At 43.3% G+C, this 25900-nt stretch overlaps 1 protein-coding gene across 3 annotated transcripts in view; it reads right to left on the bottom strand.

Annotated features, from left to right (window-relative positions):
- LOC121532202 (excitatory amino acid transporter 2) overlaps positions 1 to 25900 on the bottom strand; it is a 73943-nt gene that overhangs the window by 16795 nt on the left and 31248 nt on the right. For 2 of the 3 annotated variants that reach the window (XM_041837988.2, XM_041837990.2), the window contains exon 2: positions 88 to 227. In XM_041837988.2, coding sequence (XP_041693922.1) covers positions 88 to 217 — 130 coding nt within the window. In that variant the 5' untranslated portion in view covers positions 218 to 227. Of the gene's footprint in view, positions 1 to 87; positions 228 to 1451; positions 1491 to 25900 lie in introns of all 3 variants that reach the window. The other variant, XM_041837989.2, reaches the window with a different exon arrangement.

Genomic DNA, 25900 nt, shown 5'->3' with positions numbered 1-25900 from the left:
GAGAGGGAGAGAGATAGAGATAGAGAAAGAGAATGAAAGAGATATTGTGATCGTGTGCTTGGTAAAACAGCTGACGATTGTACTGACCGAGCACGGTGAGTGTGAGCAGCAGGTTCTTGAAGAGAGAAGAGAAGCAGCTGATACACTTGTTCCTGGGCCTGGCCTCGATGGGCTCCAGATGACTCTCATGCATCCTCACCTCCACTTGCTTAGGCATGATGCCGGCACTGTGTCAGAGAGAAAGACAGAGACAGAGACAGAGACAGAGACAGAGACAGAGACAGAGACAGAGACAGAGACAGAGACAGAGACAGAGACAGAGACAGAGACAGAGACAGAGACAGAGACAGACAGACAGACAGACAGACAGACAGACAGACAGACAGACAGACAGACAGACAGACAGACAGACAGACAGACAGACAGACAGACAGACAGACGTAGGGAGAGAGAGAGAGAGTTAGTTATTTAAAAATGCATAACGTGCGTCTGACAGGCCCATGCAGTCACATGTCTGTAGAAGCTATAGATGTACATTATATGATCAGCACGTGTCATTGCGACTGTCCTCATATTGTGAGCTTGAGTAAGGAGGCTGGATTAGTCAAATATATTACCAATCCCCAAATGCAACTCAGCCATTTAAAGCATCAGAAGACAATGTGAGATCATCTGAATGATCATGGGATAGTACTGTCATGCTAAATCCATAGAGGACATTAGATGTTCAGGTCATACAATAAGTGCTCTGGTATCTCCATAGTGATGCTTGCTGCCTAGCAGGTTGTCAAGACAAGGCTGCCCAGGGTTACTTCGACAGCCAACAGATGGAGGACGAATGGTTGAGGGGCTGTGAGCTGCTGATTAAAAAACAGAATTCCCTCAGAGGCAGACAGGCACTCTTAAAAAAATACCTCAAAGTCTGTTTAATCAGAACAGATGGTATATTTTGGAAACTTAGATCGGTTGTTGACAGGGTCTTGTTATCTGAGGCAGCATTTTAAGTCAAGTCCCTGAGCTGTGAGAGAGAGAGAGAGAGAGAGAGAGAGAGAGAGAGAGAGAGAGAGAGAGAGAGAGAGAGAGAGAGAGAGAGAGAGAGAGAGAGAGAGAGAGAGAGAGAGAGAGAGAGAGAGAGAGAGAGAGAGAGAGAAATAAATAGGCTGGATTTTAGTGCCCATAACTGTATACTGTAACTATTACTGTACTTTGTAACTTGCTCTAATTTGTTATTCTGCTGAATCTGAGGGTTCTTAGCTGTACGTTTTAGATCCGATCTTGTATCGGCTAGCACTGTGACATGAGAACCAATGCGAGTGCCATTCATAGTTAATCATAACAGAAAACCCATTGGGCACAGACGTCAATTCAATGTCTATTCCACGTTGGTTCAACGTAACTTCATTGAAATGATGTGGAAACAACATTGATTCAACCAGTGGGTAATTTCCTACCTCCTTGACACCGCTCCCCACTTCCCCCTCGCCCTCGTTCTAAATATAATGAAAAGAAAGGAAAAAGGAAAATTATATTAAGAGCATTCATGCAGTAGCTCTCTCAAAATGACATCGTCAAGTAAATGCTGTTTTTAATACATGTCCTTCAAAAGTAATATGGCTTCTCCTCCAACAAACAAAAGCAATACTTTTTTTGTGACTTACTATTTATTTAGTTAGTTCTGTCATAAAAAATATATATAATAACAGCCGTGATGATAGCGTGATGATGACTAATGTTTGCCTGTGCATGGTGTTTACATGTCCTTTCTGCATTTCACACGTATGAAATAGGAAATTAATAAGTGGGAGTCTTCGCTCCATCTGTGTGCCTGGGGGCAGGCCAGCTGCTTTATCCCGTAGCCAAGCCTTAAACACATCATTATAGACGCTGAGATCGCCCTTCTTGAGTGTTCTCCTCAGCATGTGTTGTTGAGTGTGTGTACGTACAGTTGAAGTCAGAAGTTCACATACACTTAGGTTGGAGTCATTAAAACTCGTTTTTCAACCACTCCACAAATGTCTTGTTAACAAACTATAGTTTTGGCAAGTCGGTTAGGACATCTACTTTGTGCATGACACAAGTAATTTTTCCAACAATTGTTTACAGATAGATTATTTCACTTATAATTCACTGTATCAAAATTCCAGTGGGTCAGAAGTTTACATATACTAAGTTGACTGTGCCTTTAAACAGCTTGGAAAATTCCAGAAAATGATGCCATGGCTTTAGAAGCTTCTGATAGGCTAATTGACATAATTTGAGTCAAATGGAGGTGTACCTGTGGATGTATTTCAAGGCCTACCTTCAAACTCAGTGCCTCTTTGCTTGACATCATGTGAAAATGAAAAGAAATCAGCCAAGACCTCAGAAAGAAAATTGTAGACCTCAACAAGACTGGTTCATCCTTGGGAGCAATTCACAAATGCCTGAAGATACCACGTTCATATGTACAAACAATAATACGCAAGTCTAAACACCATGGGACCACGCAGCCGTCATACCACTCAGGAAGGAGACGTGATCTGTCTCCTAGAGATGAATGTACTTTGGTGCGAAAAGTGCAAATCAATCCCAGAACAACAGCAAAGGACCTTGTGAAGATGCTGGAGGAAACAGGTACAAAAGTATCTATATCCACAGTAAAACAAGTCCTATTTCGACATAACCTGAAAGGCCGATCAGCAAGGAAGAAGCCACTGCTTCAAAACCACCATAAAAAATCCAGACTACGGTTTGCAACTGCACATGGGGACAAAGATCGTACTTTTTGGAGAAATGTCCTCTGGTCTGATGAAACAAAAATATAACTGTTTCTCAAGCAAATTAGTAAGATTGTCTCACCCAATGTTCAAGAAAGGCCTTTTTCCCTTTATTCAGATTACAACCTCTCACTTTCAGTTATTTGAAAAGGAAATAATCTCCCAAATGTCACTATTTCTAAAACAAGCCATAGAAAGTTGGTTGCAATTTCAATTTAATCCACCAGAAACGACAGAACAAATAATGCAACAAACATTGTGGTTAAATTCAAATATACTAATTGACAAAAAAACTTTATTTTTTGACAGAATGTTTAAAAAAGGTATAATCTTCGTAAATGATATCATCGGTAGGACTGGTGGAGTTATGTCGCACATGCAGCTAATAAAAACATATGGAAATGTCTGCTCTACCCAAAATTACAACCAAATAATTGCAGCCTTACCGCAAAAGTGGAAGAGGAAAGTGGAAGGGGGGAGAAAGTAAGGAACTTGTCTGTCGGCCTTGCATTAAAGAACATAATTGGTTAAGGAAAACTGTGATAAATAAAAAAGTATATCAGTTTCACTTAAGGACCAAAGGATTGACAGCCGTCCCATATAGATTGCAAAATAGTTGGGAAGAGATCTTTGACGTACCGATCCCATGGCAAAGTGTTTATGAACTGACACGCAAAACGACACCGGATTCAAAAATTAGAATCTTTCAATTTAAATTATTATATAAAATTCTTGCTACCAATATAATGTTATTTATATGGGGGATACAATCTTCCCAGCTCTGTAGGTTTTGCTGTAAATTCCACAAAATCACATTGTAGGATTTTTTATGAATTTATTTGCAAATTATGGTGGAAAATAAGTATTTGGTCAATAACAAAAGTTTCTCAATACTTTGTTATACCCTTTGTTGGCAATGACACAGGTCAAACGTTTTCTGTAAGTCTTCACAAGGTTTTCACACACTGTTGCTGGTATTTTGGCCCATTCCTCCATGCAGATCTCCTCTAGAGCAGTGATGTTTTGGGGCTGTCGCTGGGCAACACGGACTTTCAACTCCCTCCAAAGATTTTCTATGGGGTTGAGATCTGGAGACTGGCTAGGCCACTCCAGGACCTTGAAATGCTTCTTACGAAGCCACTCCTTCGTTGCCAGGGCGGTGTGTTTGGGATCATTGTCATGCTGAAAGACCCAGCCACGTTTCATCTTCAATGCCCTTGCTGATGGAAGGAGATTTTCACTCAAAATCTCACAATACATGGCCCCATTCATTCTTTCCTTTACACGGATCAGTCGTCCTGGTCCCTTTGCAGAAAAAACAGCCCCAAAGCATGATGTTTCCACCCCCATGCTTCACAGTAGGTATGGTGTTCTTTGGATGCAACTCAGCATTCTTTGTCCTCCAAACACGACGAGTTGAGTTTTTACCAAAAAGTTATATTTTGGTTTCATCTGACCATATGACATTCTCCCAATCCTCTTCTGGATCATCCAAATGCACTCTAGCAAACTTCAGACGGGCCTGGACATGTACTGGCTTAAGCAGGGGGACACGTCTGGCACTGCAGGATTTGAGTCCCTGGCGGCGTAGTGTGTTACTGATGGTAGGCTTTGTTACTTTGGTCCCAGCTCTCTGCAGGTCATTCACTAGGTCCCCCCGTGTGGTTCTGGGATTTTTGCTCACCGTTCTTGTGATCATTTTGACCCCACGGGGTGAGATCTTGCGTGGAGCCTCAGATCAAGGGAGATTGTCAGTGGTCTTGTATGTCTTCCATTTCCTAATAATTGCTCCCACAGTTGATTTCTTCAAACCAAGCTGCTTACCTATTGCAGATTCAGTCTTCCCAGCCTGGTGCAGGTCTACAGTTTTGTTTCTGGTGTGCTTTGACAGCTCTTTGGTCTTGGCCATAGTGGAGTTTGGAGTGTGACTGTTTGAGGTTGTGGACAGGTGTCTTTTATACTGATAACAAGTTCAAACAGGTGCCATTAATACAGGTAACGAGTGGAGGACAGAGGAGCCTCTTAAAGAAGAAGTTACAGGTCTGTGAGAGCCAGAAATCTTGCTTGTTTGTAGGTGACCAAATACTTATTTTCCAACATAATTTGTAAATAAATTCATTAAAAATCCTACAATGTAATTTTCTGGATTTTTTTTTCTCAATTTGTCTGCCATAGTTGACGTGTACCTATGATGAAAATTACAGGCCTCTCTCATCTTTTTAAGTGGGAGAACTTGCACAATTGGTGGCTGACTAAATACTTTTTTCCCCCACTGTATACATTTGAAGTCAGACGTTTACAATACTTATGCTTTGTCCTACAAGAGAATACAGAATCTTAGCTACATTGCTCTCTTTCTGTGTTCTGTACTTATTTTTCTCTACAACTCTGAAAAGACTTGATAAATGATGACGAGGTGGAAGTCTATCAAGTCCTTTCAGCCATTAGTGTCCATGAGGGTAAGAATGTGAGGAACAGAGGTATATTGAGGCAACTGGGACACCCTCTGTGTATTTGTGACTGTGGTACTGCTAACCCCAGGGGTACGGTCAAAGTTCAGAATTATTTATTCAGATTGTTTCCTTTTTGTCCTTTTTTTGTCATTTATTAACTGTCACGCTTCCTTAATAGAGTCAATGGGCATATGATAACAAGTGAAACAATCATCCCAGCAAACCGTGAACCTTCCCAGAACATTAGCTAAGATGCCCATTAAGTTCTAGTTAGGGTTTTATCTAACATTATGATGATAACATCCCCAAAACATTCAAAAAAAAGATTTTTATATATATATATATATATATATATATATATATATATATATATATATATATATATACAGTACATGTGAAAGTTCCCAGAACATTTGTTAGGTCAAGGCACATGTTCTCATAACACAGAAACTGTCCATTCATGCTGATGATTATATAATGTTTGTATAAAACATTTGCCTGATGTTGCAAGAACATGTGTTGAAAGTGTCATGAAATGTGATTTTGAAATTGAGAAAAGGTTTTCTGATTTAGTTTGAAGCTTCTGAGTCTGTATTTAAGAAGCATATGAATACACAAGAATACAAGTTATTTAAAGGAAGCCCTATCCAATTAAAATCACATTTCATAAGACTTTCAACATGTGATGAAAATTACAGTGTTACAAGTACACAGCATATGAAGAGGATGGGAACATTTTAATAACCCAGAAATTGTGTTCTGTGTCCGGATTGATCATATTTGACTGAAAAAAAGTTTGGCGCAGAGGCTTAAAGAACAGATAAAATGTGTTCTAGGAACATTCTTGCTATATCAGGTGAATGTTTTATACAAACATTCTATAATCATCACCACGACTGGACAGTTTATGTGTTATGAGAACATTTGTCGTAACCTAACAAATGTTCTGTGAACTTTCACAGAACCAATTTTGGTTTGCTGTAGTCTCTCTGTATGTGAAATAATTGACTGATGTTTTAAAAGTGACATTCGAATGATTTTTTTAAAACAAATTGCTTGGACAGTGGATTGGAAATGACATAATACAGATGTATGAATTGAGAAACAAAGATGTGTCACTCTCCCCAGCAAAGGCATCATGCATCCATTATTTTAGAGGGGGCACGAAGTACGTGAAGATGGATGGGGTGGTCATGAGGGAGTCTGTTAAAAACATTTCGCATTTTTCATACACCTGAAATAGCTTTGTCCAGGAATCTAGAGCCATAATCATTATACCTAATTCTATGTAAAAAAATATATATATATTTTTCTGCATAGGTTATCTAAGCATACCTCTTTACCTGTTCAATTGTAATTTTAATTAAAGATGCACATTGATACTTTAAGAACTATTATGCCTTAGGAGTTTAGTACAACTGTCACACTGGTATATAGTATTTTAACTCAATAATTAAAGGTATTTTTGCCAGCAGGCATGCCAGCTAAGATTGGTAGACAAGCTACTCTTACTTGATTGATAGCCTGAAATGGCTTGGTAGCTAGTTATGAGGTTGGGAGATTGGGAACCTATCTAGCTAGCTAGCTAAAGCAAACTGAATTAAATTGCTACAGTAGGTGGCTAGTATTTCAGTGAAACAACAACATATTTTAATTGCATTTGTTCATCAAGAAGGAATCAATATTTTACATAGCTTGATCATATTAATTTATAAACATACCTTCTGCGAGTCCTGCCTATGACCGACAGATAAAATCCAATAAAATGCTATGTGTGTCACTCGACACTCTCTCTCCTCCTTCACTGACAATACTGTCTGCATGCACTAAAGTATCTAGCCTCCTGCCTTGCATATCTTTGCTCCGTGGTGCACCTTGGAAGGAACCACTTACTAGAGAGAATATTGTATTTTGTAAATATATACACTGAACAAAAATATAAACCCAACATGCAACAATTTCAAAATGTTTACTGAGTTACAGTTCATATAAGGAAATCAGTCAATTGAAATAAATAAATTAGGCCCTAATCTATGTATTTCACATGACTGGGAATACAGATATGCATCTGTTGCTCACAGATACCTTTAAAAAAAAAGTTGGGGCGTGGATCAGAAAACCAGTCACTACCTGGTGTGACCACCATTTCACTTCGCATAGAGTTGATCAGGCTGTTGATTGTGGCCTGTGGAATGTTATCCCACTCCTCTTCAATGGCTGTGCGAAGTTGCTGGATATTGGCGGGAACTGGAACAAGCTGTCGTACACTTCAATCCAAAAGATCCCAAATATGCTCAATGGGTGACATGTCTGGTGAGTATGCAGGCCATGGAAGAACTGGGACATTTTCAGCTTCCAGGAATTGTGAACAGATCCTTGTGACATGGGGCCGTTCATTATCATACTGAAACATCAGTGGATGTCGGCGGACGAATGGCACAATAATGGGCCTCAGGATCTCGTCACAGTATCTCTGCATTCAAATTCCCATTGATAAAATACAATTGTGCTCGTTGTCCGTAACTTACTGTATGCCTGCCCAATCCATAACCCCACCGCCACCATGGGGCACTCTGTTCACAAGGATTAAATCAGAAAACCGCTCGCTCACACGACGCGCCATACACACTGTCTGCTGTCTGCCTGGTACAGTTGAAACCGGGATTCATCTGTGAAGAACACACTTCTCCAGCGTGCCAGTGGCCATCGAAGGTGAGCATTTCCCACTGAAGTCGGTTACGACGCGGAACTGCAGTCAGGTCAAGACCCTGGTGAGGACGACGAGCACGCAGATGAGCTTCCCTGAGATGGTTTCTGACAGTTTGTGCAGAAATTATTCGATTATGCAAACCCAGTTTCATCAGCTGTCCGGGTGGCTGGTCTCAGACGATCCAGCAGGTGTAGAAGCCGGATGTGGAGGTCCTGGGCTGGCGTGGTTACACATGGTCTGTGGTTGTGAGGCCAGTTGTTTATACTACCAAATTCTCGAAAATGACATTGGAGGTGGCTTATGGTAGAGAAATGAACATTACATTATCTGGCAACAGCTCTGGTGGACATTCCTGCATTCCGCATGCCAATTGCACGCTCCCTCAAAACTTTAGACATCTGTGGCATTGTGTTGTGTTCCAAAACTGCATATCTTAGAGTGTCCTTTTATTGTCCCCAGCACAAGGTGCACCTATGTAATGATCATGCAGTTTAATCAGCTTCTTGATATGCCACACCTGTCAGGTGGATGGATTATCTTGGCAAAGGAGAAATGCTCACTAACAGGGATGTAAACAAATGTGTGCACAACATTTGAAAGAAATAAGCTTTTTGTGGGTATGGAACATTTCTGGGATCTTTTATTTCAGCTCACGGAACTAACCCTTTACATTTTAGTAATTTAGCAGACGCTCTTATCCAGAGCGACTTACAGTTAGTGAGTGCATACATTTTCATACTGGCCCCCCGTGGGAAACAAACCCACAACCCTGGCATTGCAAGCGCCATGCTCTACCAACTGAGCTACAGGGGACTTTACGTGTTGCGTTCATATTCTTTTTCAGTATATATATACAAATTACATTTTTAAAAATCTGAGTGGGCACATGCCCTTGTGCCCACTATGCGCATGACACCTCTGCTCTCCAGCCAACCAATCCTTCTCTTTCCCAACATGTTATCGTCATTCTCCTCCAACCCAATTAACACACTCACAACTCAACACAAATAGACTCAACTTGTTTAGACTGGTCTAATGAGCAATCACTTCCCATTCAATTAATTAGGATACTTAAAATGTCTACAAGACATGACTATGCTATCATCCCATCTGCTACCGTTTGTGACCATCAAATCAAATCAAATCAAATTTTATTGGCCACATGCGCCGAATACAACAGGTGCAGACATTACAGTGAAATGCTTACTTACAGCCCTTAACCAACAGTGCATTTATTTTTAATAAAAAAGTAAAATAAATCAACAACAAAAAAGTGTTGAGAAAAAAGAGCAGAAGTAAAATAAAAGAACAGTAGGGAGGCTATATATACAGGGGGATACCGGTGCAGAGTCAATGTGCGGGGGCACCGGCTAGTTGAGGTAGTTGAAGTAATATGTACATGTGGGTAGAGTTAAAGTGACTATGCATAAATAATTAACAGAGTAGCAGCAGCGTAAAAAGATGGGGTGGGGGGGCAGTGCAAATAGTCCGGGTAGCCATGATTAGCTGTTCAGGAGTCTTATGGCTTGGGGGTAGAAGCTGTTGAGAAGTCTTTTGGACCTAGACTTGGCACTCCGGTACTGCTTGCCGTGCGGTAGCAGAGAGAACAGTCTATGACTAGGGTGGCTGGAGTCTTTGACAATTTTGAGGGCCTTCCTCTGACACCGCCTGGTATAGAGGTCCTGGATGGCAAGAAGCTTGTCCCCAGTGATGTACTGGGCCGTACGCACTACCCTCTGTAGTGCCTTGCAGTCGGAGGCCAAGCAGATGCCATACCAGGTGGTGATGCAACCAGTCAGGATGCTCTCGATGGTGCAGCTGTAGAATTTTTTGAGGATCTGAGGACCCATGCCGAATCTTTTCAGTTTCCTGAGGGGGAATAGGCTTTGTTGTGCCCTCTTCACGACTGTCTTGGTGTGTTTGGACCATGATAGTTTGTTGGTGATGTGGACACCAAGGAACTTGAAGCTCTCAACCTGTTCCACTACAGCCCTGTCGATGAGAATCGGGGCGTGCTCAGTTCTCTTTTTTTTCCTGTAGTCCATAATCATCTACTTTGTCTTGGTCACGTTGAGGGAGAGGTTGTTATCCTGGCACCACACGGCCAGGTCTCTGACCTCCTCCCTATAGGCTGTCTCATCGTTGTCTGTGATCAGGCCTATCACTGTTGTGTCGTCGGCAAACTTAATGATGGTGTTGGAGTCGTGCCTGGCCATGCAGTCATGGGTGAAGAGGGAGTACAGGAGGGGACTGAGCACGCACCCCTGAGGGGCCCCCGTGTTGAGGTTCAGTGTGGCAGATGTGTTGTTACCTACCCTTACCAAATGGGGGCGGCCTGTCAGGAAGTCCAGGATCCAGTTGCAGAGGGAGGTGTTTAGTCCCAGGATCCTTAGCTTAGTGATGAGCTTTGAGGGCACTGTGGTGTTGAATGCTGAGCTGTAGTCAATGAATAGCATTCTCACGCAGGTGTTCCTCTTGTCCAGGTGGGAAAGGGCAGTGTGGAGTGCAATAGAGATTGCATCATCTGTGGATCTGTTGGAGCGGTATGCAAATTGGAGTGGGTCTAGGGTTTCTGGGATAATGGTGTTGATGTGAGCCATGACCAGCCTTTCAAAGCACTTCATGGCTACAGACGTCAGTGCTACGGGTCGGTAGTCATTTAGGCAGGTTATCTTAGTGTCCTTGGGCACGGGGACTATGGTGGTCTGCTTGAAACATGTTGGTATTACAGACTCAGTCAGGGACATGTTGAAAATGTCAGTGAAGACACTTGCCAGTTGGTCAGCACATGCTCGGAGTACACGTCCTGGTAATCCGTCTGGCCCTGCGGCCTTGTGAATGTTGACTTGCTTAAAAGTCTTACTCACATCTGCTATGGAGAGCGTGATCACATAGTCATCCGGAACAGCTGGTGCTCTCATGCATGCTTCAGTGTTGCTTGCCTCGAAGCGAGCAGAGAAGTGGTTTAGCTCGTCTGGTAGGCTTGTGTCACTGGGAAGCTCGCGGCTGTGCTTCCCTTTGTAGTCTGTAATAGTTTTCAAGCCCTGCCACATCCGACGAGCGTCAGAGCCGGTGTAGTACGATTCAATCTTAGTCCTGTATTGACTCTTTGCCTGTTTGATGGTTCGTCGGAGGGCATAGCGGGATTTCTTATAAGCGTCCGGGTTAGAGTCCCGCTCCTTGAAAGCGGCAGCTCTACCCTTTAGCTCAGTGCGGATGTTTCCTGTAATCCATGGCTTCTGGTTGGGGTATGTACGTATGGTCACTGTGGGGACGACATCATCGATGCACTTATTGATGAAGCCAGTGACTGATGTGGTGTACTCCTCAATGCTATCTGAAGAATCCCGGAACATGTTCCAGTCTGTGCTAGCAAAACAGTCCTGTAGCTTAGCATCTGCGTCATCTGACCACTTTTTTATTAACCGAGTCACTGGTGCTTCCTGCTTCCTGCTAATAGTATTGCAGAGTATGGACAGACAGGGATAATTACTGGTCAAAGCCCCATTTCAGTTCCATTTCAGTTCCTGTAGGCCATGCTGAGTGGAACCTCAGGACATACAATGGAGAAATATAGAAGATATGAAGTAGAGAGAGAGGAGAAGGGGTGGGATGGAGAAAGAACATGCGAGGTAAAGAAAGGAAGAGAGATACTGTATATGGTCCAGATACAGAGGCTTGCGAAAGTATTCGCCCCCTTTGGCATTTTTCCTATTTTGTTGCCTTACAACCTAGAATTAAAATGGATTTTTGGGGAGTTTGTATCATTTGATTTACACAACATGCCTATAACTTTGAAGATGCAAAATATTTTTTATTGTGAAAAAAAACAAGAAATAAGACAAAAAAACAGAAAACTTGGGCGTGCATAACTATTCACCCCCCTAAAGTCAATACTTTGTAGAGCCACCGCTTGCAGCAATTATAGCTGCAAGTCTCCTGGGGTATGTCTCTATAAGCTTGGCACATCTAGCCACCGGGATTTTTGTCTCATTCTTCAAGGCAAAACTGCTCCAGCTCCTTCAAGTTGGATGGGTTCCGCTGGTGTACAGCAATCTTTATGTTATACCACATATTCTCAATTGGATTGAGGTCTGGGCTTTGACTAGGCCATTCCAAGACATTTAAATGTTTCCCCTTAAACCACTCAGGTGTTGCTTTAGCAGTATGCTTAGGGTCAATGTCTTGCTGGAAGGTGAACCTCTGTCCCAGTCTCAAATCTCTGGAAGATTGAAACATGTTTCTCTCAAGAATTTCCCTGTATTTAGCGCCATCCATCATTCCTTCAATTCTGACCAGTTTCCCAGTCCCTGCCGATGAATAACATCCCCACAGCATGATGCTGCCACCACCATGCTTCACTGTGGGGATGGTGTCCATCGGGGTGATGAGAGGTGTTGGGTTTGCGCCAGACATAGCGTTTTCCTTGATGGCCAAAAAGCTCAATTTTAGTCTCATCTGACCAGAGTACCTTCTTCCATATGATTGTGGAGTCTCCCACATGCCTTTTGGCGAACACCAAGCGTGCTTATTTTTTTCTTTAAGCAATGGCTTTTTTCTGGCCACTCTTCCTGTCACGGTTTCGGCCGAGGCTGCCTCTCTTCCTTGCTCGGGCAGGCTTCGGCGGTCGTCGTCCCCGGAGTACTAGCTGCCACCGTTGTATGTTTCGATGTTCGTTTGGTTTTGTCTTTATGTTGTACACCTGTTATCGTTTAGCGCTCATTATTGTCCTATAAGTTCTCGTTGTGTTTTGTCATGTGTTGTGTGTGATTGCGCTACTGTTGGTTGTCTGTGCTTCGTTGTTTCCTCCTCTGTTTGGAGAGGGTTCTCGCACATGTTAGTGCACATTTTGTTTTACGCCTGTGTGCGTATTTTCTCGCCTCCGGGCTTTTTGGCTCGTGTTCTAAGTGATTGTTCACTAAAGTCTTTTGGACTAAGTTTCTGCGTCCTGCGCCTGATTCCTGCACCACACCCACCTACAGCACCTACTGACACTTCCGTAAAGCCCAGCTCTGTGGAGTGTACCGCTTAAAGTTGTCCTATGGACAGATACTCAAATCTCCGCTGTGGAGCTTTGCAGCTCCTTCAGGATTATCTTTGGTCTCTTTGTTGCCTCCCTGATTAATGCCCTCCTTGCCTGGTCCGTGAGTTTTGGTGGGCGGCCCTCTCTTGGCAGGTTTATTGTGGTGCCATATTCTTTCCATTTCTTAATAATGGATTTAATGGTGCTCTGTGGGATGTTCAAAGTTTCTGATAAAAAAATAAAAAAAAACCTGATCTGTACTTCTCCACAACTTTGTCCCTGACCTGTTTGGAGAGCTCCTTGGTCTTCATGGTGCCACTTGCTTGGTGGTTCCCCTTGCTTAGTGGTGTTGCAGACTCTGGGGCCTTTCAGAACAGGTGTATATATACTGAGATCATGTGACAGATCATGTGACACTTAGATTGCACACAGGTGGACTTTATTTAACTAATTATGTGACTTCTGAAGGTAATTGTTTGCACCAGATCTTATTTAGGGGCTTCATAGCAAAGGGGGTGAATACATATGCACGCACCACTTTTCCATTAGTTATTTTTTTGAATTTTCTGAAAGAAGTTATTTTTTCATTTCACTTCACCAATTTGGACTATTTTGTGTGTGTCTATTACATGAAATCCAAATAAAAATCCATTTAAATTACAGGTTGTAATGCAACAAAATAGGAAAAACGCCAAGTGGGATGAATACTTTTGCAAGGCACTGTAAGGCGACCGTGGCCCACCCCTAGGGGAACCTGTTTTTTCCTCTGGGATGCTGGAGATGTCAGCTGAAATCAGTTGACCATTAAAGTCACCCTCCCACTCCCTCACTGGGAACCTCTGTCATGCCCTGGCTCTGGGGACTATTAAATGTTGAGCCAGGGTGTGGATTTTCTATTGTTTAGTTTTCTAGGTGTGTGTTCTAGTTCGTGTATATCTATGTTGGCCAGGGTGGTTCCCAATCAGAGGCAGCTGTAGCTTGTTGTCTCTGATTGGGGACCATACTTAGGCAGCCTGTTTGGCACTGTTATTTTGTGGGATCTTGTTCCGGAAGGTTTTTTGTTCAACCCAGGACTTCACATATCGTTTGTTTTGTTGTTTTGGTTCGTGTTGTGTACTGCAATAAAAGAATGTACGCATATCACGCTGCGCCTTGGTCCGCTTCATCTAACGACGATCGTGACAACCTCCCTGGAGAGTTTGGTCTCAAGTTGGCATTTCCCTGGCCTCTGGCTGATTTTGATTGCGTCATAGAGTATTTGTGTGCATTTGACTGCTGGTGTTTAGGATGAGAGTTCTTAATGTTCAGATTTTCTTCTGACTAAACTAGGGACTTACTTTGAATATTTTTAGAGACTTTAAAAGCAGAGTGAAGGGTGATCCATGATATTAGTTCTAAATCTGTCAATGTTTTTAATTTTTTTATAAAGAGCAGTTTTTCATCAAGAATCTCTCTGTACTTTGCTCCGTTCATCTTTCCCACGATCCTGACTAGTCTCCCAGTCCCTGCCGCTGAAAAACATCCCCACAGCATGATGCTGCCGCCACCATGCTTCACCGTAGGGATGGTGCCAAGTTTCCTCCAGACGTGACACTTGGCATTCAAGCCAAATAATTCAATCTTGGTTTCATCAGACCAGAGAATCTTGTTTCAGATCTGAGAGTCCTTTAGGTGCCTTCTGGCAAACTCCAAGCGGGCTATCATGTGCCTTTTACTGAGGAGTGGCAATCCTGTCTCGGAGCTCTACAGACAATTCCTTCAACCTCATGGCTTGGTTTTTGCTCTGACATGCACTGTCAACTGTGGGACCTTATATAGACAGGTGTGCCTTTCCAAATCATGTCCAATCAAATGAATTTACCATAGGCGGACTCCAATCAAGTTGTAGAAACATCTCAAGGATGATCAATGGAAACAGGATGCACCTGAGCTCAATTTTGAGTCTCATAGCAAAGGGTATGAATACTTATGTAAATAATCTGTTTGTTATTTTTAATAAATTTGCAAACATTTCTATAAACCTGTTTTCGCTTTGTCATTATGGGTTATTGTGTGTAGATTGATGAGTAAAAAAATTAATGTAATCAATTTTAGAATAAGGCTGTAACATAACAAAATGTGGAAAAAGGGAACGGGCCTGAATACTTTCCGAATGCGCTGTATCCTTACAGAACATTTATCTTTTTCAATCTCGAAGGTTCTACCAGTAACCTTTTGAAGAACAGGTTTTTTTTCTTCTGGTTAGCCATATTATATTGTTAAAATTCCATAGGAGTTATTATTCTGTTAATAGACAAGTTGAATCAAACTCTCTACCGGCTGGGGGTCCATGTGGAGAGAATTGAGAAGCACTGATTTGGACAACAGTTCTCAATTGACACAAGGCCATATGTAAATATTTCATGAGACACGATTACTGGCCATAGTCATATCGAGAGCTTGGGACTATAAGGTTCTATCTACAAAAATATGATTCTGAGATAATTGGCTTTAAAATTCCGAACCCTCATTGGTTTGAATGGTGTCAGCAATTTCATCTTGTATTCTTTCAAACTTAACTAAATGAATTGGGGTATTTTGAGAAATATATAGGTAGAGAACATTGAACAGAACAAGGCTATGTCAATAACTCAATTTTGACAAAAAAGCAGATTGAATCTTATTGTCCCAAGCTCTTAATATTTATTTAAAATGTTATTTAACACAATAGATTAGATTAACTGGAATGACATTCTCACTCACGGTTGCACCCAAAAAAAGATGTGCAAACCACCCCCAAAAATACGCTATTGAGCCTCCGCCCCTACATTTTAATTATTTAAGAAAGAGGAAAGAACACTTTTCTGAACTACAAAGAACCATTAAAGGGCTCCAAGGGTTATTGGAGGCATTGTGGTTTCACATAGAACTATCACCCTTACAAAATAACAATAAACAACTGTTAGAAGACGGCCTATGTGGCATCAATATTAGTCTGAAATATTGATTCTAGTGTCAAAATGTACTACAAAGTGTAAATAGGATCATGTTGGTCATAAAGTCAGTTTTGTCTTAAATATACTGGCTTTGTTCCTATGGTGTCTCATGGCGGACAAACATCAGTAACTGACACATCGAACCAAAACCCCAAGACACATGCAGAATCGGTGTGTTCAGTCGCTGTTTATTATCTATGCATAGTCACTTTACCCCTACCTAAATGTACATATTACCTCAATTACCTCGACTAACCTGTACCCCCGCACATTGGCTCGGTACCGGTACCCCTGTATATAGCCTCGTTATTGTCATTTTATTGTGTTACCTTTTTTAACTTTTGTTTATTTATTTGTATTAGTTATTTATTTTTACAAATATTTTCTTACTTACTTTTTTTTTAGACGGCAATGTTGGTCAAGGAATTAATTGTAAGTAAGCATTTCACGTTAAGGTTGTATTGCACCAGTTGTATTCAGTGCATGTGACAAATAACATTTGATTTGATTTGATTTAATCGGAGCTCAGAGGCCTGGTCAGAGTAATTGAGTTCAGAACAGTAGCTGGCCCAGGTGATGTGAAGGTGTCAGTTACTAAGCTAAGGCATGGATCCACTCATTGTGATACAGTAGGACATGGGAGATGTCTGTATACCAGTGAACCCCTCCCATCACTTTCACTTCTTTACCATGACAATGATGTAACCCTGGAAATGTCAGGTTGAATGACAGCTTCATTATCCTGCATTTGTGGCAAATTTATTTTTGCAGCAGAAAACACCCTGTCTGTCCATATCCATATACATGTATTTTTTGGCACATCTAACTTCACATTTGTATCATCAGAACACATGGGGAAAGGTGACATTTCAGTATGTGACAGTAGGCTGTCCATCATTTTACTGCCTCATATGATATAGGTGCATTGTCACACATAAATGCTGTATTATTAATCATGGAAAGGACATTGGGTTTCTTAGTAGGTGCACTTCTCACTAGGCCAATAAAGGCTTGATACACAGTAGGTGAGAGGTGACATGGGGACAGTAGGCATAAAAACCTGAACATCCCCATTCTGTTTAGTTCCTGTGTAATGGAATTAAGGTCGAACCCCCACGGCCAGACATGCGATCTGTGATCATATCACTTTATGGCTAATGCCATGTGAACACACCTTTACATTTACATTTGAGTCATTTAGCAGACGCTCTTTAGGCCTATAGACAGTCTCTTTCTAGGCACAGACGGTACCTTCACATTGTGCATAATGATTTAGAACACTACGTCACAAGTCTGATCTTTCCATGCAAAAATATATTTCTGTTTCCTGGACTTGATTTTTGTCTTACTCAGCATCAATTGTTATGACAATAACCCTATCGGGTGAGTATAAGCTGCCTGTAGAAAATGCACTAGACACATTGAAACCTCTGCATGTTCCAACAGCGCAGATTTTCTCTGCTGATTGGAGACACCAGCCGACAGATGCTATTTCATTGATCAACAATAGGATCAATGTGCCAGAGATGAAAAGAGATGAGCAGAGGAATGCAGGAATGCACTTACTTAATCTCTGGTGTGGTGAGTGCCCAGCTAGCACATTTGGTTCCTTGGAAGTTCTGGGAATGTATGTTTTTGGTTTCCCATTGGTTCTGGGAATGAAGCCATAGGTTTCCTGACTAGTGAAACTGAACGTTTTTTTTTACATTCTGCGAATGGAAGTGAACATTTTGTCTGTTCTAGAAACGTACATTTTTAGGTTGCAGGGAGCTTCTGGGAGAGTTTTACTATGGTTTCCTCAAAGTCTTCCTGGGAGGTTTTATTAACGTTCTGAGAAATTGCTTCAATAAGACTAGCTTAGTTGAACTGTTTTGAACTCCAAGCACACATGAAAATTAATTTGCTTAGGCATTAATCATACAAACATATTTATATTTTATTGTGGCACAGCGTTACTGAGATTCAAACCTACGATCTTCTGTTTTATATCCATGGAATTAGTCCACTGTGCCAGCAGGATGGAACTAGCATGTGATGTTTTATTTTTACTCATACAAAGCTGTTCATTTTCGTCTATTCAAACAGACCCCATTTCAAAGGAAACAAGCACTCATTAAGATCGGGTGTGGCCAATTAGTGGGCATGGCCAACACACCTGAACACACTTAACAAGATAGAGGATAGAGAGAGTTTTGTTGACGCTGAGAATGGAATGTATATGTTTTTACATAGCATTCTTAGAATGTTCTTTGAACTTTACTAATGTTTCTTGTGGTTTTTATGGAACGTTTTCTTAATGTTCTGAGAACATGACTTTATATAAAACCATGAGGAAATGCTGAAGTACAGAAATTCCCACGAAAGAAACATATGGTTCTCAGAGCGTTATGTGCTAGCTGGGTGCTGTGTACTGTCACGCCCTGGCTCTGGGGACAATGTTATGTTGAGCCAGGGTGTGTATTCTATGTTTGATTTTCTATGTTGGGCTGAGTGACTCCCAATCAGAGGCAACGAGTGACAGCTGGTTGTCTCTGATTGGGAGCCATATTTAACTATCGGTCTTTTCACTTTGTGTTGTGGTTTCTTGTTCCGTGTTGGTTTGTTTTTGTAACCAAGGACGTCACGTTTCGTTGTTTTGATCGTGTGATCTTGATAAAATAAATATGTTTGCTTTCAACGCTGCGCCTTGGTCCTCTCCCTCCTTAGACGATCGTGACAGAAGAAACCACCATAACAGGACCAAGCAGCGTGAAGAAGAGAGAGGATGGACTTGGGAGCAGTTGAGTAGGAGTCTCGACTGGGCCAAGCCAAGAGAAGAGGAGAGAGGTTGGACTTTGGAGCAGTGGGGTGAGAGTCTGGCGAGAACGATGGAGGCCTGGCCCACGGGGGAGGAGAGACCCCCAGAAAATTTTTAGGGGGGCTCACGACGTCGGACCAGCAGGAGGCGCGCGATAGAGCGGCCCAGCGGGTTGCCAGAGGAGGCCGCCAGGTTACGGGGGCCACTGGTCGAAGAGGGGATGGAGGATGTAGAGGCACGGCGAGAGGTACTGGGGTGTGTTACCAGTCCGGTCCGGCCCGTTCCAGATCCCGAGGTAGAGCCAGTGGTGTGTGTCCCCAGTACGGTCCGGCCTGTTCCAGCCCCTCGCACCAAGTGTACGGTGCGCGTCGCCAGCCCAGCCCGGCCTGTCCCTGCTCCACGCACCAAGCCTACGGGGTGCGTCGCCAGCCCAGTCCGGCCCATCCAAGCTCCCGCACCAAGCCAGTGGTGTGCGTCATCAGTCCGGCACGGCCGTGCCTGCTCTCCGCACCAAGTCTGTGGTGCGTTTGCGTCAGCCCTGTCCGGCCCGTTCCTGCTCTCCGCACCAAGCCTACGGTGTGCGTCGCCAGCCCAGCCCGGCCAGTCCCTGCTCCATGCACCAAGCCTACGGGTGCGTCGCCAGCCCAGTCCGGCCCATCCAAGCTCCCCGCACCAAGCCAGTGGTGTGCGTCATCAGTCCGGCACGGCCCGTGCCTGCTCTCCGCACCAAGTCTGTGGTGCGTTTCATCAGCCCTGTCCGGCCCGTTCCTGCTCTCCGCACCAAGTCTGTGGTGCGCGTCGCCAGCCCAGTCCGGTCCATTCCTGCTCCACGCACCAAGCCAGGGGTGCGTATCGTCAGTCCGGCTCCGGCCAGCGGGGCCAGACCGGACCAGGGGTACTTTGGGGGGTTGGAGAGGGAGTGGGGATCAGGCCCGGAGCCGGATCCGCCGCCAAGGCGGAGTGCCCACCCGGTCCCTCCCCTGTGGGATTTAGTTGGCGCGGTCGGAGTCCGCGCCTTTAGGGGGGGGTACTGTCACGCCCTGGCTCTGGGGACAATGTTATGTTGAGCCAGGGTGTGTATTCTATGTTTGATTTTCTATGTTGGGCTGAGTGACTCCCAATCAGAGGCAACGAGTGACAGCTGGTTGTCTCTGATTGGGAGCCATATTTAACTATCGGTCTTTTCACTTTGTGTTGTGGTTTCTTGTTCCGTGTTGGTTTGTTTTTGTAACCAAGGACGTCACGTTTCGTTGTTTTGATCGTGTGATCTTGATAAAATAAATATGTTTGCTTTCAACGCTGCGCCTTGGTCCTCTCCCTCCTTAGACGATCGTGACATGTACATTGACCAAGGTTGGATAATCTTCAGCCTCAGGCTATGCTGTATAGAAAGAGTCAATCAGCCAGTAGAAAGACAAGGTGGAAACACTGGTGCTCCAGACACTGTCGTAAGTACATCAGAAGACAACACACCCCAGCACATTGACCTCTGAGTGCTACAACTGGATCTTCCCAAAAACTCAGCTACAGTTCACAGTAGGCCAGCAACATTTCTTTAGCATCCAGAGAGAGATAAGCATCCTGCCTCAGCCACACTGACCAGAGCTTCCCAGTCAGTCCTGATGTCTGTCACTACCGTTGAAGTGGACCAGACTACTGTGCAAAGGAACCACACACACTCTCACATACACAGACTCATACACACCACACAGAGGGCTAGAGGGAGGAGTCAACAGCCCAGTTTAAGAGTGAAAATCTGTTGTGGGGGTTCCTCCATCTATTTCCTACTGGCTGCTTCTAGCTGTAACCCCCCAGAAAGCAAGTCTGGGCTTCATATCCTCTGGATGGGCCAGTGAGAGAGACTGAGAGAAAGGAGAGCTCTCTAAAGGCATGACATGGTCAGTGCTTATTAAGCATGTCCCTTTATGGATGGGAATAATGTTTAACTGAAGATTTGATGTATATAATGCTGACATTGACGTCATGGTCAGAGGATGAGACGTTAATGGAAAACAGTATCCAGCTATGTCATCAGACCAAATACAGTGTATATCACCCAGCATCCTCAGTACTGGTACAGGGGGAAATGTTGCATCAGCTGACCTCTGCATCCTGGTAATGTGGAAGTCACATGGGATTTATTTTATGCAGGGAAATAGTGATCAATATACAACATAGAGGGGATAAGTCCCATCATGATGGTTACTGATCAACTTTTAATCCTAAATGATATCTGCATATGCATCAGAATGTTTCTAAAATAAGAACTACTGTATGTTGCAATGTACATGAGATGAAGAACTGTATATATACAATTAAATTGTATTGGTCTCATACGCATATTCAGCAGATGTTATTTTGGGTGTAGTGAAATGCTTGTGTTCCTAGCTCCAACAGTGCAGTAATATTTAACAATACACAACAATACACACAAATCTAAAAAGTAAAAGAATGGACTTAAAAAATATATAAATATTAGGACGAGCAATGTCGGAGTCCGGAGTATAAATAAATACATATATATGATGGGATGTATAGACATTATGGACAGTATATGGATAGAATATGTAATATATATGTAGAATACATAGCATAGAATAGTATATGTACAGAAATAGTTAAATAGGACAGGCCTTGACTAGAATACATTATATACAGTTGAAGTCGGAAGTTTACATACACTTAGGTTGGAGTCATTAACACTAGTTTTTCAACCACTTTTCAACAATTGTTTACAGACAGATTATTTCACTTATTAAAAAAATGTGTAGACCTCCACAGTTCTGGTTCATCCTTGGGAGCAATTTCCAAATGCCTGAAGGTACCACGTTCATCTGTACAAACAATAGTACGCAAGTATAAACACCATGGGACCATGCAGCCGTCATACCGCTCAGGAAGGTGACGCGTTCTGTCTCCTAGAGATGAATGTACTTTGGTGCGAAAAGTGCAAATCAATCCCAGAACAACAGCAAAGGACCTTGTGAAGAGGAAACAGGTACAAAAGTATCTATATCCACAGTAAAACAAGTCCTATGTCAACATAACCTGAAAGGCCACTCAGCAAAGAAGAAGCCACTGCTCCAACACCGCCATAAAAAATCCAGACTACGGTTTGCAACTGCACATGGGGACAAAGATTGTACTTTTTGGAGAAATGTCCTCTGGTCTGATGAAACAAAAATAGAACTGTTTGGCCATAATGACCATCGTTATGTTTGGAGGAAAAAGGGGAAGGCTTGCAAGCCGAAGAACACCCTCCCAACCGTGAAGCACGGGGGTGGCAGCATCATGCTGTGGGGGTGCTTTGTGCAGGAGGGACTGGTGCACTTCACAAAATAAATGGCATCATGAGGAAGGAAAATTATGTGGATAAATTGAAGCAACATCTCAAGACATCAGTCAGGAAGTTAAAGCTTGGTCGCAAATGGGTCTTCCAAATGGACAATGACCCCAAGCATAATTCCAAAGTTGTGGCAAAATGGCTTAAGGACAACAAAGTCAAGGTATTGGAGTGGCCATCACAAAGCCCTGACCTCAATCCTATAGAACATTTGTGGGCAGAACTGAAAATGCGTGTGCGAGCAAGGAGGCCTACAAACCTGACTCAGTTACACCAGCTCTGTCAGGAGGAATGGGCCAAAATTCTCCCAACTTATTGTGGGAAGCTTGTGGAAGGCTACCCAAAACGTTTGACCCAAGTTAAACAATTTAAAGACAATGCTACCAAATACTAATTGAGTGTATGTAAACTTCTGACCCACTGGGAATGTGATGAAATAAATAAAAGCTGAAAGAAATAATTCTCTCTACTATTATTCTGACATTTCACATTCTTAAAATAAAGTGGTGATCCTAAGATAGGGAATTTTTACTAGAATTAAATGTCAGTAATTGTGAAAAACTGAGTTTAAATGTATTTGGCTAAGGTGTATGTAAACTTCCGACTTCAACTGTACATAGGAAATGAGTAAAACAGCATGAAAACATTATTAAAGTGAGCAGTGTTCCATTATTAAAGTGACCAGTGTTCCATTTCTATGTACATAGGCAGCAGCCTCTAAGGTGCAGGGTTGAGTAATCGGGTGGTAGCCAGCTAGTGACAGAGACTAAAGTTCAGGGTAGGGTGCTGGGTGAAAGCCGGCTAGTGGTGACTATTTAACAGTCTGATGGCCTTGAGATAGAAGCTGTTTTTCAGTCTCTGTATATTGGTTTTCTAATTTATATAATAGTTTATCCATCAGATTGATATAAAAATAGAAACCATGTTTCCATATGTGACAGACAGTATCTAATGTCAGGGAAACTTTAGGCTATAGGGAACATTAGGAGGACAATATCTAAAACAGATTTATCACTGCATTCAGACTGAAAGTTGACTTCACAGACGAAGGAGAACACCTCTAAAGTTGGGTGTCATGTTGATTTGTCCCCTGTCTCCCAGCAGCATGGGATTACACAACCTATAGAGCAGTACCACATCATTCTAGATCTAATGAAGGAAATGTGTTGAAAAGCTATTTCCTCTCCCAGACAAATGCCCATCAGCCCAACAAAAGCCAGGGGAATGCCATCACCGTCAACAGAGGTTGTGGCATGAGAAATCACTCATTCCAAATCCCTTGACATGTCATACTACTTCAAAGAGCTCTAGCTCGGAGAGGAAAGAGACCATTTTGGGGATGAGGAGGGAGGGGGAGAGGAGGATACGGGCATACAGGGGTCACACCACCACCACCAAGCCAAAGGAGGGGCGGGAGAGAGGGAGGCAGCCATCCCTGCTCTTGGCTGGGACCATGTGAAGCTCTCCGCTTCCCCTCTTCTTCCTCTGAGGGGCTTTTGTCTCTCACGCAAATAGTGGTGTTGGCCCCAAGTTGTCCAGCCAAGCACTGGGTCCAAGCTGGCAGGGGCGAGAAAGGGAGGGAGGGGAGGGAGGGAGGTGGGTATGGAGGGTAAGAGGGGTTGGAGGGGGGCAGCGGGCATGTCCAGAAAGCCAGTCCCATTGAGGGCCGCTGATGTCATGCCTATGCCCACCGTGGGAGAGCAAAGAAGAGGAGGGGAGAGGGGAGTGAGGTTCCCCTCTCTCTCCCCCCCTTGCCCTCCCCCTCCCTCCACAGTTCTCTTTTTACGGAATGAATGAATCTTTCAGAAGTGGCAGGCCATTGTGTCCCATAATCGACAGTGATTATTCTGATTTTATTCTGCGTTCCCGGGGCGAGGAGGTTCCCCAAGCTCCGGCTTTGAGAGACGTAGCAATGCAGCCAGCACCCAGAGGAGTTGTCCTAGCAACGCACCGCGCACCACTTAGAAGTGGAAGAGAGACGAGAGAGGAAGCTCGCTGGCTGCTGTGCACACACACACACACAAACACACACACATAAACACACACACTTGATAGATTAACGGAGGCAGTAGGCACCTTGGATTCTCATTTCAACTAAAGAAAGTAAGACCTCAAGGAGCAGTGAGTAATAGAGCCATCAGATACACCCAGAGACTATGGCAGCAGCCTTTTAAACGGCTTTAAACACACAGCTTAACTAGCCTTTTCCCACACCACCTCTCTCACACACCAAAGAACTGTCCCAATTCAAATCAGCACAATACACCGTACAACAGTACTCCACACCGTACAATGCAGTGAAATGTCTGTATAGCACGTAAGGCAAGGCTCTTGTGTGAATCTAACTACATTGTGAATCTAACTATGTTGTGAGTTTTTGCTTTAGACCACTTCTTCAGACTCTCCAGTGTGCTGCTGGTTATATTGCATGTGGTGCCAAGGAGCGCCAGGGAGGGCCAGTGAGATGTAAATGGAACTGCTGTTTCCGAGTGGGCTCCAAGGGGCCTGATGCCCGTTCTCATGACTGGAGCATCACAATGTAGCTGTGAGGTAGAGATAACTGGAGCTGGGCCATGTGGGCCCCGGATATCTGTTCACCCCTCGGGGGCCTCCCTGCCTACCAGCCTCCTAGCCACTTGCCATGTAGTGCGAATGGGAGATGGGATCACACACTGGACTGGATGGCTGTGAAAAAAGACGCTTAAATGTACCTCTTAGCAAACACTTGAGGTTGTGCCATGCATAGGAAGAGGGAGATATATTCTACAAAGTGGAGGAAAGGGGAAAGTTGTTACAGAGTCTTAATTACATATTCCATGAGGTGGATAAGGCGAATAGATTCTGTAACATGTACATGGTCAGTCAAGCATAGACTGCCTCTTGGTTACTGTTGAGGAAACAACTAAATGACTGTCTCAAAACTGCTTAGAGAGATGCTGATAATGATGTGGAACAGAGCATATCTGATATTACAGTTTGAAATTGTACCTCTGAGTGGGCGAATCCTCATACACTCTAATGCAAAATGATGTCTAGTTAATTGATCAAAGTTCTCATAATAACAATGCCTTGCTTCTCTACCCTCACTCAAGCAATTGTGCCAAACAAAACTACTGTCTGTATTGAGATAGAGCAACTAATGTGTTTGTGAAATGTCCATGCTTATGTAAAGAAGCATACATAATGGTTTCTAGTAGCCAACCAGAACAAATTGAACCCTGGATTCCTGAACATTTCTCCCTGTTTGTGGCCTCCGGCCCCTTCATATTGTCAGAGCCAGAGCAAGACCACACACACACCAGATTAGCCAGCAGGTGGCTGTGATTATTACATTTACTCAGAGCTCATTTCAGAGCTCATCTTCTAAACACCTCTAAATAGGCAGTCCCAGTCCCAGTCCCAGGGGAGCACCAGTGACACCTCCCCTGACTCCATACTACAGTCCACTCTGGACACTGACTTGCCTCTTTAGTAACAAGTTTGAGGGCCTATGAAAATCCTCTGAGAAAATTGCCACATAAGGGATCACTTCAAGCCAATCAAAGCCACCCTGTTCCATGGCCCTGTTCCAAAACTCACTTAAATTTGTAACAAGTTTAGGCACTCTAAACACACAGTAATGCCATTAGGATATAGTTTAGTGCTAAATACAGTGACATGCAGAGACAACTTACACACTTGTCTATGTGAGAGCAAATCTTACTTTGCCCTGATACTTCTGATGAAAACAGGATAATGTAGGCCTATGCAAGTGGAACAACCCCCCCCTCCCCGCACCCTCTCTCTCTCTCTCAGTCTGTTTTATGCTACAATAACCTTTTACTGCAGTGGACTAAATCAGGG

Source organism: Coregonus clupeaformis, chromosome 19 (assembly GCF_020615455.1).
Source record: "Coregonus clupeaformis isolate EN_2021a chromosome 19, ASM2061545v1, whole genome shotgun sequence".
Lineage (NCBI taxonomy): Eukaryota > Metazoa > Chordata > Actinopteri > Salmoniformes > Salmonidae > Coregonus > Coregonus clupeaformis.
The sequence above is the reverse complement of the archived record's forward strand: the minus strand, read 5'-3'. Positions and strand labels throughout refer to the sequence as shown.